General features: G+C 47.5%; 1 protein-coding gene across 3 annotated transcripts in view; it reads left to right on the forward strand.

Moving 5' to 3' along the window:
• Positions 1-17,430, forward strand: part of PPARGC1B (PPARG coactivator 1 beta) — a 143,432-nt gene that overhangs the window by 77,082 nt on the left and 48,920 nt on the right. For all 3 annotated transcript variants that reach the window (XM_029583990.1, XM_029583989.1, XM_029583988.1), the window contains exons 2-9: positions 352-519; positions 8,492-8,689; positions 10,725-10,841; positions 11,184-12,267; positions 13,286-13,322; positions 14,820-14,884; positions 15,509-16,244; positions 17,331-17,418. In XM_029583990.1, coding sequence (XP_029439850.1) covers positions 352-519; positions 8,492-8,689; positions 10,725-10,841; positions 11,184-12,267; positions 13,286-13,322; positions 14,820-14,884; positions 15,509-16,244; positions 17,331-17,418 — 2,493 coding nt within the window. The remainder of the gene's footprint in view (positions 1-351; positions 520-8,491; positions 8,690-10,724; positions 10,842-11,183; positions 12,268-13,285; positions 13,323-14,819; positions 14,885-15,508; positions 16,245-17,330; positions 17,419-17,430) is intronic.

Genomic DNA, 17,430 nt, shown 5'->3' on the forward strand with positions numbered 1-17,430 from the left:
GTTACTCTCCAGAATGGCAGTGGTGGTGTGAGGGGAGGGTAGACAGGATGCAATTTGAAACCGTCTGTGCGTGTTTGTCAATTAATTAGATTATGGTGCAATTCTGATGAGAAAAGTTGTTATTGAACTGCTTGGTATGGAGAACCAGAACTCATTTAAATTGATTTCCATTGGGTGTTTTCTTTGGAAGTTACAGAAGTTCAGGCTTTGTCGTTGAATCGGGGTGAGGTGGCTGCTGACCTGGTCTTTGGGTGTCCCCTTCCCTTCCTGTGCCTTGCGTGACAGCTCTGATGAGGGCTGTGCAGCGGGAAAGGCCATTCCTCACCTTCGGCTCTTGTCCTCTCTTTGCAGGTGCCTGGTGAGGAACCTCTGCACTTGGATTTCCCAGAGATTGACCTGTCTCAGTTGGATGCCGGTGATTTCGACTCCAGTAATTGCTTCAGTGAACTGCAGTGGTACAGCGACCATTCTGAGAACGAATCCAGCCAGTACAGCACCAATGACTCTGAGCTTTTTCAGGTACCGTTAGCTCGGCCATCAAACGTTTACAGTGTGGGCCAACATTTTCTGAACTCGGACGAGCAATGGCTCTTGTGTATGTATATAAATTACATGTATATGCCAACAGAGCTCCAGGAGGTCCTGTCCTACAGAACAAAGCACATAACGCAATGATACAAACCATAAAATATTACAGAAATAAAAGTACCATGATTCAACAATGCAGAATAAATATTCTAAAACCATTTATAGCAGTTGATAAAGATGTCCAGGGGTGCATGGGCACTGAGCTTTCATCTCTGGCAGCTGAGATGTTACTACAGGTCTGAATTTCTCAGGGCTGTGGGGTTCGTGTCTATTAATAACCCCTGTCCCCAGTGGATCAGTACTCCATTAATTTGTGATCTGCTTTGAAATCTGGCAGCAGGTTAAAGCTAATGGGAAGACAGAAGGATTTGCCCTTCAGGAATGTTTCTTGTGGGTTATTATTTACACACATTTCTAGCCTGCTATATCCAAAATCCAATGCTGCGAGATGTGCTATTTCTTGCTGGGTGCCGTCAGACGCTTGTTCATCCTAAGGTGCAACAGCCCATTGCCAGCAGGACTGTCCTCATCTGGGATTCTCTTTCTGTGTGTTGGGGGGAGGGGTTTACACAATAGAAAGGGCCCTTATTGCTGTATGTACCTTAGCTTCCATAACTGAGGCTTTCGTCCTGAAAAACCCACTTTCTCCATGATATTGTCAAAGTTTTCTTTTGCTGGGCTGATAATAATGTTCTTTTCCACAGTATTATTCTCCTTTTTGCTTGGCTTGATGGCCATAATCTGGATCCTGTGCTCAAAAGCATTTCTCCTGCTCCGTATCTTTAGCAGAACTCTCCGGAAAGCAGGGTCCGCTGCTCATCTCGGATTATGCATGGCTCAGCAGAACCCAGGACAAATCAGCTCCATCACACATCCTCAGCGGAGTGCTTACTGCTGACGTCGATGCACTAGGAAAAAATAGAACAAAGCTTAGCTTGCTTCCGCTGGGCTGGCCCTCCAGGAGCCACTGAAAGCAGTGATCAGAATCCCAGGGTTTGAGGAAATTAATTTGCACATCACCGGGGTCTCTGGCATGCTGCTGGGGGGGTCCCTCTCTCACTAGCTGACATGAGAACTAGCTCCCTGTCTTGCTGGGCTTTGTTTTTAAAGCGACCCTGGTTTTATGCATGCAGTCAGTTACGGGCTTGGCATGTAAAAGTGTTTGCATGCACCTTTACCTGTGCTGGGCACAGGTGCTCTGTGCGGGGGAGGAGCATGCACGCAGATACTTTTGATTTTTGAAAGTGTGCATGTAAGTGTGCACGCAGAACGCTATGCCTGTTCTGGAACAGATGTAACTTACTGCGCACCTGGGCACACCTGTACAGGGACAACCTGTGAATTTCAAAGCAGACCTATGCACACAGGTCCGCTTTGAATATTTAGGTTAAAGTGTGCGGGTACTTTGTATGTGTTTGGGCAATAATACCAGAATCTCACGCACCCCTTACCCCATCTTCCCAGCCCTCTCTAAACTGTGCTTTACTGAGCCCACTGACAGCATCTTAGCAGCAGCGTGGAAATGCAGCTCGCTGCTGCCCCCTAGTGAGGACATGCAATATGGCACGGAGAGAAGGGAAGAGCGTGGGAGCTGCAGAAATTCCTGTCTTGAGTTGACCCAGTGCTGGCACGGAGAAGTCAAATAAAAATCCCCAGGACTCCCATTTCCCACAAGCAGACATGTTGTGCTTTCTAAGAGGGGCTTGAGCCTCCTCCCACTCTCCCGGTGTGATCTGAGCTGATTATTCTTTGTTGCTCTCTCTCCTCCTTATTTTTTATTTATTTATTTATTTCTTTTGTATACCGACATTCGATCGAGATATCACATCGGTTTCCAGAAAACAGGTTGAATAGAGCCGGAGCTGCCCTATTTTACATTGTAACAAGAGAACAGTTGATTAAACAATAAATATAAGGAACATTGTAACATATGAATAAAATTAGAATTAAATATTAGTGGGTATATAGAAATGGCAAATAGCCTATATACAATATGTACAATATGACTTGGTTATGAGTAGGGTGGGGGACAGGGAAGAGGGAGGTTACTAGAAGGGTGGGGGACAGGGGAAAGGGAGGATAGAGAAGGGGGGAGGGGTTATGCGTTCATGCAGAGTAGAAGTTATGCGGTAAGGCTTTCAAGAGCGTTTATTATAGGATGTTGGGGTTCAGGAGGGAATGCTTTCAAGAACAGCCATGTTTTGAGCTGTTTTTTAAAGACTTGCGGTGAGGGTTCGTTTCTGAGCTGTGGGGGGAGGGAGTTCCAGAGGGTAGGGCCAGCTATTGTAATGGCTCGTTTGCGTGTTGTATTGAGGTGAGCATTTTTAAGAGTTGGGATGGAGAGGAGACCTGAGTTGGTGGATCTGAGATTTCTTTGTGTGAAATATGGTTGGATGTTGTTGTTTAGCCAGACCATTCTGTTGTTGTTTATTTTTTTGTGAAGAAGGGTGAGGGTTTTATACTGGATTCTTTGTGTGATGGGCAGCCAGTGGAGGTCTTTGAGAGTGGGTGTGATGTGGGAGGATTTTCTGTGATTGGTGATAATTCTGGCGGCGGCGTTTTGTAGAACTTGGAGGGGCTTGATGTGGATTTCAGGAAGTCCAAGGAGGAGGGAGTTGCAGTAGTCGAGTTTTGAGAAAATAATTGATTGTAGTACTGTTCGGAAATCATGCAGTTGGAGGAGAGGTTTGAGTTTTTTAAGTGTTTGAAGTTTGAAAAATCCATCTTTGATTATATTGGAGATGTGTCGTTTAAAGTTGAGTTGGCTGTCGATGGTTACTCCTAGGTTTTTTGTGGATGGTGTGAGTGAGGTTCTTGATAAGTTTGGCATCCCAGTGTTGTTTGCGCTTCCTGTGTTGTTTGAGGGGGTGCTCTCGAGGGGGGAAGCGGGACGGTCGTCCTGGATGTGAATGATTTCTGTTTTGGCTTGGTTGAGGCAGAGAGATAGTTGTGATAGCAGTTGAGATAAATTTGAACTGAGTTTGTTCCATCTTTCCATGGTGAGTTCAATGGATTTGGTGATGGGGAGGAGAATTTGAATGTCGTCTGCATAAACGAAGTAGGTGAGGTTGGCATCAGAGAGGTATTTGCATAGTGGGAGGAGGTAGATGTTGAAGAGGGTCGAGGATAGTGAAGAACCTTGAGGGACGCCATGGGTGAGGGGCACTTGGGAGGATTCAGAAGAGTTTGTCTTGACAATGAAGGATCTGTTAGAGAGGTATGATTTGAACCAGTTGAGTGTAGTGTCTTGCAGACCGATCTCTTTAAGTCTGGTGAGGAGAGTTCTGTGGTTGATGGTGTCAAATGCGGCTGATATATCGAGGAGGATCAGTAGAAATGTCTTGCCACTGTCTCGGCCTCTGAGGATGGTGTCGGTGAGGGAGAGGAGGAGAGTTTCTGTGCTGTAGAGTTTTCTGAAGCCGTGCTGTGTTGGATGGAGAAGATTGTGGGCGTCGAGGTGGTCTGTGAGTTGATTGTTGACAGTTTTCTCGATGATTTTTGCTAGGAATGGGAGGTTGGAGACTGGTCTGTAGTTTGCAGGATCAGATTTGTCGAGTTGCGGTTTTTTTTATGATAGGTTTGATGATGGCGTTTTTGAGTTTGTCTGGGAAGATTCCTTGTTCGAGGGATAGGTTGATGATTTGGGTTATAGGTTTGGCAATAATCTCTCTGATGAGTTTTAGGGTTTTGATGGGGATGGAGTCTACGGGGTGGGATGCTGGTTTGGTTTTTTTTGATGAAGGGTTCAATTTCTGTAGATGCAACAGGAGTGAATTGGGTCCAAATGTGGATGGGAGGAGGGATATTTGTTGAGTCGTTGTGGGAATGGGGAATCTTGGCAATGATGTTGTCGACTTTGTCCTTGAAGAATTGAGCTAGTTTGTCACTGGAGATGTTGTTGGAGTTTGGCATTGTGTCATTCTGGATTGGGTTGGTGAGTTCTTTGACGTATGAGAAGAGGGTCCTCGGGTTTGATTGGTATTCATGAATTCTGGATGTGTAGAAATTGCGCTTTGCTGTGTTGAGGTCAGCTGTATATTTGTGTAGAAGTGTTCTATATTTGTCTTTCAGGTTTGGTGTAGGTGTTCGTCTCCATTGTTTTTCGGTTTGTCTGAGCATTCGTTTGGATGTTTTCAGTTCGGGGGTGTACCAAGGAGCATTTTGTTTAGTAGATGATCTGATTTCCTTTTTTATTGTGGGGCATAATGTGTTGGCTATGTCAGCGTTGATGGAGATCCAGGAGTCTGTAGCTGAGTTGGCATCATGTAGGTTGATTGTTTTTAGTGCTTCCGGGAGTAGCTCTGCTAGGTCTTCACTGGAGCAAGGTTTGGTGTATTCAATGAAGCAGGAGTCTGTTTTTGCTGTGTTCGATTGATGTTGGAGCTTGGCTTGAATGAGGTAGTGGTCGGACCATGGAGTTGGAGTAGTAGTGGGTGATTCAGTTGTAGATATTTTATTGTTAATGAAAATTAAATCAAGGGTGTGCCCAGATTTCTGAGTGGGGGTGGTAATGATTTGGGAGAATCCGAGAGCTGTCATGGAAGATAGGAGGAGTTCGCAGGTGGGAGTTGTTGGTTGGGTGTCAATATGGAGATTGAAGTCTCCTAGTATGATGGCTGGTTCTTGTAGGTTGATGTGTGATGTGATGGCTTCGATCAGGGGGGAGAGGTTGTGTTGTAGGCAGCCGGGAGGAGCATAGAGGAGGAGTATTTGTAGATGTTTTGATTTAAATAGGTTAGTCTCGAAAGGAGGGGGTAGGTTTAGGGGGAAAGAGGAGAATTTAAGTTTTTTGTGGGCTAGGAATAGTAGTCCACCTCCCTTTCTTTTGCTCCTAGGTATGGAGAATATGTTGTATGTGTTTCTGGGCAGTTGATTGAGTAGGACTGTGTCAGTGTGTTTGAGCCATGATTCAGTTATGCAGAATATGTCTGGGTGGTAGTCTGAGAGCAGGTCATGAATGATTGGGATTTTTTTGGTGATAGACTGTGCATTGATGAGTAGTAGAGTGATGAGTGTGAGGGTATTAAAGTATATTTTAGGGTTAGTTTGGATTTTGGTGAGACGTCTAGTGGATGGAGTGAATTTGGGAGGGTGGTATTGGTTGTAGTGGTGAGGAAGTTTGGGAATGCATTGTGTTAGATCCATAGCGTGTGTTTTTGTTGTGCGAGAGAGCCTGTTTGGTTGCTGCGTGACTGTATAATGTTGTGTGGAGAGTTTTGTTAGTATAGCGATGCATAGACGATTTCAATAGATAGGGTGAAGGGTGGATGGAGGAGGGTGGGTCGGGAGTTTAGGGTGGTGGGGGGTTTCAGGGGAGGTCAAGGAGGATTGAGTCACTTAATGAGGTTGTAGTCACTTAATGAGGTTGTAGTCACTTAATGAGGTTGTAGAACATAAAGGGAGTGCACAACGGGAGTGCACGAAGGAGCACGACAAAGGAGCAGCTCCTTTGTCGTGCTCCTTCGGCGCGCGACGCTAGGCGCGCGGCGCTTGGGTGTCTCACAATTTAAATTTAATGTCTAATCAGGGCGGTCCCCTGATTGGCTGTGCGTGCTCAGCGTTCCCCTCGGAGGCGGAGGAAGGGCCGGAGGATGTCGTCGGCGTCTGCGGCTCAGGGAAGACGGCAGGGGCTGCCTCGTGGTCGGGGTCGGAGGCGGCCGTGGGTAGGTGAAATAAGTTGGGCCTTACCCCGGCGGGTCTCCGGCGCCGATCGCGCAGGCCCAGCACCGATTTTCCCCCTCTGCTCGCCCCCTGCGCAGGCCCCCTGCGCAGGCCCCCTGCGCAGGGGGCAGCGCAGGCCCCCTGCGCTGCCCCCTGCGCAGGCCCCCTGCGCAGGCCCAGCACCGATTTTCCCCCTCTGCCCGCCACAGGGCCCCGTCAAACAAAAATAAACTAACGACAGGTTAAAGGAGAGCAGAGGAGGTGAGATAAGATCAGCAGGACACCCAGGGCAGGCCCATGCAGTTTCACTGTGCAGAATATGCGTGCAGGGTGCAGTGTAGGGAGGCGCCCGGGACAGACCCAGGAAAAGGTTGATCTTGTTTTGTGACAGTAGAAGAATCCGTGGGCAGCAGTTTAACTCCTGGGACGCAGTTGTCCAAGTCAGAGATTCCTGAGGTGCAAGGCGCATTTCGTGGCAGTCCAGCGGTACAGGCTGTGACCCGTGGCATTAACAATAACGCCTTAGGAAAGGGGGGTGCTGAGCAGCAGGCTGCCCTGCTGTAAGGGGTTATGGTTAAAGCTTTGGATTACTGCGTTTCTCCCCTTCTCTTCCTAAAACCAGAGGCGTTGCAGGAAAGAGAGCTCCAGCTGCTTTCTTCCATCGTGGAGTCTTTAGACAGATGTTGTGCCCTGATGTCTACAGGGACGACAAAGTACTGAGCCTGCTCCACACTCAGGGATTCAGCAGGACCCGGCAGCTCTGAATATGCAAAACTGATGAATTGTATGATTCATGTCACCCAATCACTGGTCTCCTGTTTATCAAACTAAATATAACTTTCCACAATACGTCATTAACATCATTGCTGCCTGACAGACCAGTCCAGGTCAGGGTTTCCCTCCCTGCGGCCCTGCAGTGGGCCAAAACCAGGGCTGGCTGAGCAGTCTGTCAGGAATGGATTGATTTGGGTCAGTTTGCAATCCTACAGATCCTAGTGCTGAACCATAAGAAGAATTAACGTTTTTGTTTATTTATAAGTTTTTATAGACCGTCATTCGGAATATACCATCATAACGGTTTACATAAATAAATATAAGACAGTTAAAATGAAATAAGAACAGAATACAATCTTAATAATGTTGCCATAAAAGAATAAAACATAAAATACAATAGAATCAATAAAATTATTCATCAAAATGTCAATCATCGTAAAAGAAGACAATAAAACAATGAAATCAAGTAATTTTAAACTTGATTTCACCTCATCTGTCCTGCATCGGCATTCAATCTAATCATGGAGGTTCTCCAGTAAAAACTTTGTAAAATAACCAAGTTTTTACATCCTTCTTGAATGATTTAAAATTCTGCTGGAGTCTTAATTTTTCAGGTAATGTATTCCAGATTTTTGGGCCAGCTCTATCTCTGACTTGTGAGAGATGGGCTGATTGTATTGAAGGGATCGATCACAGCTCTTTATTACTGGACCCTAACTGTCTTTGGGGAGTACGTAATCTGATGGCTGCATTAAACCATTCTGTTGCTTCTCCGTAAATTATTTGGTGTATTATACATAAAACTTTATATTCGATCCTGTAGCTGATTGGTAGCCAGTGTAAGGCAGAGAGTACAGGGGTGATGTGGTCATATTTCTTTGTACTGGTTAGAAGCCTGGCTGCTGCATTTTGGAGGACTTGTAGCGGACGAATAGTTGATTGTGGGAGACTTAACAATAGGGATGTGAATCGTTTTGATAACGAATTGAAATATCATACGATATTTCTTAATTCGTTATATATCGGGTAAATCATGAAATGAACACTTTTCCCCCCGAATTTTCGTGAAAATCGTTTTTCAGGTTAGCGCGCACTAACAAAAAAACGTTTATTTTTGTTATTTTTTGTTACTTTTTGTTATTTTTGTTAGTGCGCACTAAGCCAAAAAATGATTTTTTACTAAAAAAAAAAAATGACGATCCGCGGGAAAACGAGATTTTCCCGCGGCCACAGGAACCCGAAAGCGCAAACGATTGGGCACCCGATGCACAGCCCTACTTAACAACAGAACGTTGCAGAAATCAGTATTTGAAAAAAGCAGTGCTTGGCGTACAGTTCTAAAGTTATTTTGGTCTAATAGTGGTTTTAGTCTTTTAAGTGTGTGTAATTTGTGTGCGCGTCTCTTTTGGTGAGCCCTGGCTCTGTAGCATGCCCAGTTTTGATTTCACGATTCCTTCTTGCCTTACAGATTATAGACAGTGAAAACGAGGCTTTGCTGGCAGCTCTCACACGGACACTGGATGACATACAAGAGGAGGACGTCAGCCTTTCTGCCTTCCAAATCACGGGGGATGGGGATCTCTCCACTCCACCCGTCCCATCGCCAAAACCTAGTGTTCCCGCAGCACCCCTCCTGGCCCCAGAGTCTGATGATGAGCTGTCTCTAGTAAGAACCTCTTCCTACTGTTTAAGCTGGAAATGGATGCGGAGCTGACTAGCCGGCTGCATGGGTGTGATATAGGCAACAAAGGTCTGACTTTTTTCATTTACAGCTTTAAAAACATTTTGAGAAAAACCACCCACATTCATGTCATTTATCTAATCTGCACTTACTTTGTGACATAATAATTTATATGGGTAAACGAAAAATGGTTCTGTGATTGACACTTTAGATAGGCAAGTCACAAATATTTGTAAAAGAAATGAGTGTAATGTGCAGTTCCATCTTCCGTGCTTCTTTCCTCCCAGGCACTGTGTGCATTACTTCCGCTGAGCCTAGTGCCTCTGCCATGTCTTAATCCCTTACTAACAAGAGTTCTGCGCCAGCTAGCACGGCAGGGTGAGAATACCGACACCTGCACACATAAACCACAAGAGTTCCCATCCTATCTCAGTATCTAATAACATTTTTCCTGCTTTTATAAAATATTAAAAAAAATAATTTCCAAGTTGTTGGATTTTTTTTTTGCATGGTAGCTAACTGAGAAAGTGAGATCGAAATGCTTCCTGCAAGGGTGTAGCACTGAATGCTAGTGCTACGTATCTTCCATGAGTTATTTTTTCCATAGATTCAGAGCTTGTGCACCCCTTTGCCTTCTGACGGCCTGCACTTCCTGTCAGGATCACGGGGCTTGCAGGCTCACTGGCGAGGGGTACAGGACATCTCTTGGGGTACACCAGTCCCTACTTCTGACCTGTGGGTAACAGTTTGACCTCACTCACTTTTTCAGCAGTGAGGGATGCGTTTCCTTAGTGACAGCAGGGAGAAGGCTGTAAGCTCCTTGATTCCTCCTCTGGTATACATTGCATTTAGTTCTGGTTTTGCTGATTGATGCACTTTCAGTCACAGGTTGCCTCCTGTCTGCCCCTACCTCACGAGCCCAACTCCAGTCCATTTCAAGGCTCAGGTCCGACAATAAACAAAGAAGGAGTGTAGCTGATTCCTAAGACAAGGGCTGGGCATTTTTCAGGGTAACATTTATGGGAGCTAGAGGCATTTTTAAATGATTGATTAACAGCTAAGAAACCCAAACCTTAACAAATGTATTTGCTGATTTATTGAAATATTTTTCAACTATCTTCATACAGTCTTTGAAATAAATTTTCTTTCTTTCTGAAAACGTAAAAGAGTTTGATATCTTTGCATAACTGATTTGATTACAGGTTGTTATGCACAAAGCAGAGGAAGGGACAGAGGAAGACACCAGGCAAGGTCAAATAAATAACAGACAAAATATTCCTGGCCAGAATAGGGCAAGGTGGAGCAAACATTACAAACGAGCCCCTGACACTTAGCAAGGCAGCGGAGGCAGAAGCAGGAACAGAACCAGGAGGCCCAAACGCAGCAGCCTGCTGATCCTGTGCAAGGCACGGTGCTGGTGTGAAGCACAGTGAGAAAGGACTGAGAGCTCCATCCTGAGCGAGCAGTGCGTTCTAAGCATGCATTATGTGTTTATTAAAATAAATCCTCTAGCAGGCTTAGCTTTAGAAAGGGCCTTAGGATGCCCAGTAGTTTACCAGAACGAGTGTAGTTTGATTTAGGATCTTCTGTCCTTCACAGGCACTTGGTGGCTGATGGTGATGGTGAAAGGGTTTAGCCCGATTTAGTTAAGTTAAACTTAATCCACCAGATTTCAGCCCACTCTGGGAGTGCTCAGAGATGGCTCCGTCCCGCGACCCCAGAATGTCCATTTTTTGAACAGTGAAATTAGGAATCTAGATGTAGATGCTCAGTGGGAGAAGAGTTTTGGCATGAGAGGGTCTGTCTGGTTAGATGCCTTTGAATGCCGGCCTCGTGGCTACTAAAGCTGGCTGTTGGACTACATTACTTACTTCTAGACTGTGTGAGGATAGTGCCCGTCCATGCCAGCTTGCTTTCCTTCTAGCCGTCTGCTTTCAGGGTGCAGTGGCCTCGCTGGTGCACGAATCCTGACCTCGCTGGTGCATGAGTCTTTCAACTCTTTTTTTTTTTTCTCTCGCAGCTGAAGAAGTTACTTCTCTCTCCAGCCCACGCGGCTCAGAGCTCGGAGGCGCACAAGGATGCGAGTGCCTGCCGCCAAGGGGGCTCCAAATCCCGATCCCAGCGTGGTTGCACTAAGGTACAGGGAGCTGGTGGGGCAGGACTGGGCGCATCTCTGCTTATGTCAAGATAGGAAGCTGTTAAAGAAAGCGCAGCCTAAGCTGCCTTGGGTAAAAATCCTCATCCTGGGCTGACCCAGCCCTTCACACATCTCCTGTAGCTGCGATGTGTTCGTTTGCACTCCCAAAGTCGGGTTTCAGAGAGTGGGACATTAAACACTCGCTGACCACACTCTGCCTGCAGCATCGAACAAATCTTCAGTTCTTTTAGGTGTTGCGCCTTATAAAAATGGCCTCATCTTCTGCCGCTGGTGGTTGAGGTGTCCGATGCTGAACTGTTTTTGCTTTTTTCTTGCTTTAAGGTGGAGAACCCCAGGGACAGAAAGCCCGGCTTCTCCCCTGGCCATAGCAGGAGCTGCAGTGAGCTACACAAGCACCTAATCTCAGCCAAGCACAGTCCTCAGGCCGAAGCCAGTGCTCCAGCAGGCGAGAGCCCTAACAGCAGCCACCAGGGTGGAAGCCACAAGCAGGAGGCCAGCGACTCCGAAGAAGAGGCTGCGTCTCCATCTCTCCCCAGCGACTCTGCGTGCAGCTCCTCAGCCCAAGCCAGAGTGGCCACCAGCCCACAGTTTGCCTGCAACCAGGAAATGCAGACTGTGATTGCACTAATTCAGTACATGCACACCTACTGCCTTCCTCAACGCAAACTGCTTATTCAGGACTCGGACATGGAACACCAGCATTGTACCAACCTTTCAAAGAGAGCTAAACTGAGATCCAGCACGGACAGGAAAACAACGGCTTCCACAGCTGGAGCCAGCAGCTGCACAAAACTAAGCGCATGCCTAGAGGTCTCCATCCTGAGGGAGCTCCTGGCTAAGGATATCCCCTGCGACGTGAGCAAACCGTACAGGCTGGTTCAGCCGGCCTACACCTCGCTGTCTTGTGCTCACGACAAGAAGGCTGTGTGCAGGCTCACTCAGGAGGCTGAGGCTCCCGGGCTTTCTAAACTCAGAGTCAAGACACAGTCGGAGACAGTCCCTGCAAAGCAAAGCCTCAGGCCTTCTCTTGGAGCTGAAGGACGAAGCAGTGACATGGGGCAGGGCACGTCAGAAGGCAAACCTGGGAAGCTGTCCCAGAAGCAGGAGAGAGGTCTCTATGCCGTCCGGCGCTCCAAGAGACTGAATCCAGAGCTGAGCAAGTGGCTGTCATCCTCCGATGAGAAATCCATGGAAGAGTTTGATTCAGAGGACGAGGAGCGCAGGATGAAGGTGGCCACACTCAGCCTGGGGGCAGCAGTGCTCTTAGACGAGGAAGAACAGGTGGCGGGCGTGGAAGTGGGTGGCACGCACGGCGTGGCCTACAAAACAGAATCTCACCATCCTTTACTGGAAAGTGGAGGTGACAGAAGAGAAGAGTGTCTCTGCAGCCAGCTCCATCATCCAGGTAAAAATATCAGGTATCAGAGACAAACCCTGCTCTTCCCAAAAGCATCATGAGACTAAGGCGGAGAGAGCTGCATTAGATTTCCCTATTTTCACAATCTTAGAGCAATTTCCAGAATAAAATAAATCTGCTCATTTGATGCACCTTTCTTTCAGTGGAATTGGTCTATAACGTCCTTATGAATGACTGGAAAGCTTGCTTATGTCCTGATCTGGTTGCCTTTACCTTACACACAGGCATCAGAGCTGCTAGTGACTTGGTCTGTAGAGTGCAGGATAGTTCTCCGGCACTCATGTTTCGTCTTAGCTAACTTATCTTATCCAATACAAAGAGAACGTTTCCTGGTAAAGTGCCTTGCCATCAGCTGCAGTGTGAAATGGAACCTGGAGAATGGCCTGAAGTCCTGGTATGGGATTTGAGGTCAGAGCCCACTGGCCCGGCTCAGAGTGACCATCCATTCGCTGCCAGGAGAATAGGAAAACCCTGACTGGCATGGTGGCGGGGGACACTACCTTGGCACAACTGGAGGGCCCCACCTCAGAGGTTGGGTCTCTGGTGCTAATGTTCTTTGCAGGCCCCTCAGGTGTCTGCTGGTGGCAATACTCGGGTATTTTTATACTGCCCCAGAATCTGATTTTGCCACCTTATTACAGTTCAGATCCAGATGTGGTGTTTTTTGAAGAGATTTTCCAGTGGGAAAGTTAGCTCTGAACATACAGGATGTGACTGCAGTGTGGCTTGTGGGTAGGATTTGCACTCAGAATGTCTGAATTCTCCTAGACTTCAGCTGTAAATGTTGACACGAGCTGTCCTAAGAGATACATTTTCATCCAAGGAAGGGTTAGGGCTCCAACCTTCTTCTCCCCTGTCTGAAAGGCCAGAACGCAGAATAGAGAGCAGTGCACCACCACTCTCTACTAAATCAGGATTAAGGGGAAGGTGGGCCTTTCTAGGCAGCTGTAGATTGGCTTGTAACGTCTTGCTTCACATATTTTATGTGTTGTTTTTTTTTTTTCAGATAAACCGCGATGTCTCTCGCTGTCCTTATCGCAAAAGTAAGTCTGGCTGAATATTTTGGCAGCGCTTTACTGATTGCTGCTTGAATAGGGTCATTCATTTTGCTCCTGGCTTGTGGTGGTAGTAGGCCCTGGTCTCTGGCCCTCACCTGGGATATGGAAACTTGCATTGTAACCTTGCTAATAACCAGCCCCCTGTAATGTGAAAGCAAGAAAGAGAATGTAAAAGAATATCTTTGTGTTTACTTTGTAGTCATGGTTTTGTTTTCATGCCCCTTTTTTGAATAAATTTGGAAGAGTTGACTGCTTGCTGTGGAACGTTTGCAAGCCTGGCATTTGTTTAGAGGGCTAGGGGGAGCCCAGCAGGATCAGCCAGGCCTGTCACTTCAGTCTGGACATCTGTGGGGCTGCCCTGAATTCCACCTGCGATCTGATCACTAGAAAAGCTTTGAATTACATTTCTGGGTTCTGGGCTGATACTGGGGAAAGCCATGCAGGGCTTATGGGAAATGAGAAGGTAGTCTCAGGCCAGTTCCCGGGACCATTCCAGTTGACACTAATTTGAAATATTTTATGTGCTTTAGAAGGATGTCCAAATGCTTGTGTTGATTTGATGTGACTGTGTAATTCTGTTACCTGCTCTGAACATTTGTTAATGGAAGTTTGCGGAATACAGGAATTTATAACGAAATAATTAGAATCCTGGTCTATCTCTCCTCCCCTGACAAGTGCCTAAGCTTTTTCCTACGTCGTTTCCCCTCCATTTATCAATGACACCCCTGGTTTAGGGTAACACCTAAGGATCAAAACAAATCTGCTTAATGTTTGATGCCTCTGCTGGAAGCTCCTGTTCCTCTTGTCTCGTCCTCTGTGATCCAGCGAATCAGAGCAGATTGACCAATCCTGATGATGCAGTTTCGGAAGGGACTCTTGCTGTGTCCCCATTGCCCTAATTTGCATAAAAGATTGTTGCTGCGGCACAGCCATAAATAAGCATTGCCTGTTTCCCTATTACCAGCCCCATGAATGTCCTTCATCACAAAACCGGCCTCTGCTTTTTGGCACCCATCGAGTTCATTCTCTGGGCAACCTGGGGGCACATCCTGCTCAAGGGCCATCCCCGTTGCTGTAGAGCAGGGGTGGGCATTTCCAGTCCTCGAGGGCCACAAACCTGTCGAGGTTTTAGGATATCCTAATGAATATGCATGACATAGACTTGCATACAACTGAGGCAGAGTGCACGCAAATCTCTCTCATGCATATTCATTAGGGATATCCTGAAATCCAGACTGGTTTGTGGCCCTCGAGGACCGGAATTGCCCACCCCTGCTGTAGGGGATGGCCCTTGGGCAGAAGGGGCCTGTGAAAAAGAGAAGTATTAGCATGTAATAGTCTCCCTGCACCCCCTGCTCGGCTCGTCCAGTGGCATCAGGATTGCCCTGTCACAGGCCTTTCCATCCACTGACGAGATGGGATGGAAAACATTGTCGGCGCGGTGTATGTTTGCTGTGCTAACTCTTTACCTGTATCCTGCAGCGATGCTTCACTTGAAAAGAAGAGCTTTGAACAGGCACTGACGGTGGAGCTCTGTGGGACAGCAGGTAAAGCCATCCGACCCAGCCCGGCCATCTGTACTCACCTCGCATAGACCCAGCAGCAGACAGACTGTGCAAACAACTGTGCATGCAGGACAGAAGGGTTTTTACCGCGCAGCACATTTCTTTTCAGCGTGCACTGCTTGAAAGCGGTTATTCTTGTATCTCTCAGTGTGCATGCAAATTTCACTTGCACCTGGAGGTCATGCCGCATGGTTGCTGCGGTATCTCCGATTAATACCACCCACAGCCCTGAAGTAGCCAGAGTGCCCAGTACCGTCCCAGCATCTCCGTGCATTTCTGCCACTCTCCTCCAGCGTCATTCCCAATCCCGGGTGGTCCCGGGATCCAGATATGCTCTTCATGCCACTGTGAGCACTCAGCTAATTTAATAAATTCCCTGACAATTTTCCGAGATAATCCCAAGGGGAAGGCAGTGGTTCTTTCCGTAAGGTTTGTTGCTCCTCGGCTGCTGCTGCTGTCCGAGGCCTCTCTCTTTTTTCAGGCATTAAGTAGGGATGCTGCCAGCTGGCTCCTTCATTGTGTGGAAACTCTGTCTGTTTGCACCCCTAATTGCCTTGCGATTCACTGGTTTTCTCTTTGATTTTCTTTCCCCTGATCTGGATGAAGGTCTTACACCGCCTACCACCCCACCTTACAAACCTGCAGAGGAAGAGCTCTACAAGCCAGACACGAACCACCAGCCAGAGAAGGACGAGGCTCTCGTGAATCTCTCAGCCGAAGGAGAAAGAACTGACGAGGCACCAGCAGCCCCCAGAAAGCCCCTCAGGAAGCACCCAGAGCGAACTGAACTGCTTGCCCACCTAAGGCAGGGGTCCCCACAGCCTGCACGCCTGGAGCAGCAAGGGCTGAAAAGACCTTTCTCTCGATCTTTCGGGGACCATGACTACTGTCTAGCTACGAAGCCAGAGGCTGCTTTACACAGAAAGGTGCTGAAGCCCTGCGAGCCTCTGAAACAGGTGGCAAGCAGGCAGCAGCAGGGGCCAGGCAGGTACGACCAGGACAAGGAGAGGAAGACAGCGCCGAAGGCGAGCAGCAAGCCGCTAAAAGACCATGAGATCCGAGCTAGCTTAAGCAAGCATTTTGGCTTTCTGGAAAATTCCCTGGAAGATGAGGACGCCGCCTTCTGCAAGAGTCCTGACCGTGCCACGGTCTTTGCAAGCAGCGGCAGCGAGAGTGGCTCCCCAGTGAAGGAAGAGTGCTCTGTGCTCCCCTGTAAGCCGAAACTCTACCCACACAGGAGCCCACCTGCAAGGGCCAGTTTGCAACCCTGCTCCCAAAACTGGTCCACCTCTGAGTCTTCCTGCTGCAGATCAAGGTCTCCGGCCAACAGGAGGGTGTTCAGGTATGTACAGAGCACCAAGTGCAGGGCTTCCCGGAGCTGAATAAATATTAATGTAGGAAAAATACTGGACAATCTGTTTGACCATCAGATTAGTGTAACTCACTAACACAGAGACCAACTGGCCTCATCTACCCACCTAGTTTTTCCTGTCCACACTGCAGGGATACATCCCAGCTGCCAGCTGTAGAAGCTGGACCATGTGTAGGATATCGCCTCTTATCTAAGTCAGTATTTTGTGGCTTTGTCATTGCTCTGTGCCATTCTGCGTCAATGAGCGTACAAGATCCTGCACTTAATCCAAGTGACCAGAGATGATAGCATGTCCCATCGTAACCTACACACTACTGCATCGCTGCTGCAGTCATTCCTGAAAGTCCTTCTGCTGCTAACAGAAACCACAGATGCTGCCCCCTACTTCCATTTTGCATTACCAGAGATTCCAACAGACAGGAGGACCTCAGTGAAACTGCACAGCGTTGCAAAGCTTTTCACCTTTAGGTCACGAGGGCTATGACTGAAAATTGTTGCAATCTGAAGGCTGCTCTGTGGTCCATGTAAAATGAGTGGGTGGTCTCATTTCAGTTCCTACAGGGTAGGTCGCTACAGAAATACCACCTCAGTGGGCTCAGCAGAGCAGAGTTCAGGCTTGTGGCATCTGTGCTAGAGCTGCTCTGTAGAACTCTGGAGGGCATTGGTTTCCCCTGCTGTGGACACGACCACTAAAAGTGACGTTTGACTGGTCCATTGGGCAGGCATTCTGGTGGGCTACAGGATCTTGGATTCTTCTCGTCCTGAACGTGCCCACACATGTTGGATGCAGACTGGGACTGCTCACTCTACTGTGCATGCACCTTGTGCCTTTCCTCCGGGAGTGCTGTGCATTTCTTGTTCTGCTCTGGTTCCTGCTTCAAGATTCTTTTCTTCTGTTTTTTATCTTGTTTCTTTCAAATCATTTCTATCAGCATCTCAAAGGCAACAGCAGCAACAGCTGCATGCCACAGACATTAGCAGCCTGTTGTTTGGGCTTTATTTTCTGTATTATTAACACAACCTCACGTCTTCCTTGTTTTTTTTTTTTTTAAACAGATGTGAGAATAGTGAGCAGTGCCGAGAGCAGCACGGCGGTGGAGACCAGAGCCGGGGACACCTGCAGAAGCGAAGAGAAAAGGCCATCGTGAGTAACCGC

Source organism: Rhinatrema bivittatum, chromosome 18, assembly GCF_901001135.1.
Source record: "Rhinatrema bivittatum chromosome 18, aRhiBiv1.1, whole genome shotgun sequence".
Classification (NCBI taxonomy): Eukaryota; Metazoa; Chordata; class Amphibia; order Gymnophiona; family Rhinatrematidae; genus Rhinatrema; species Rhinatrema bivittatum.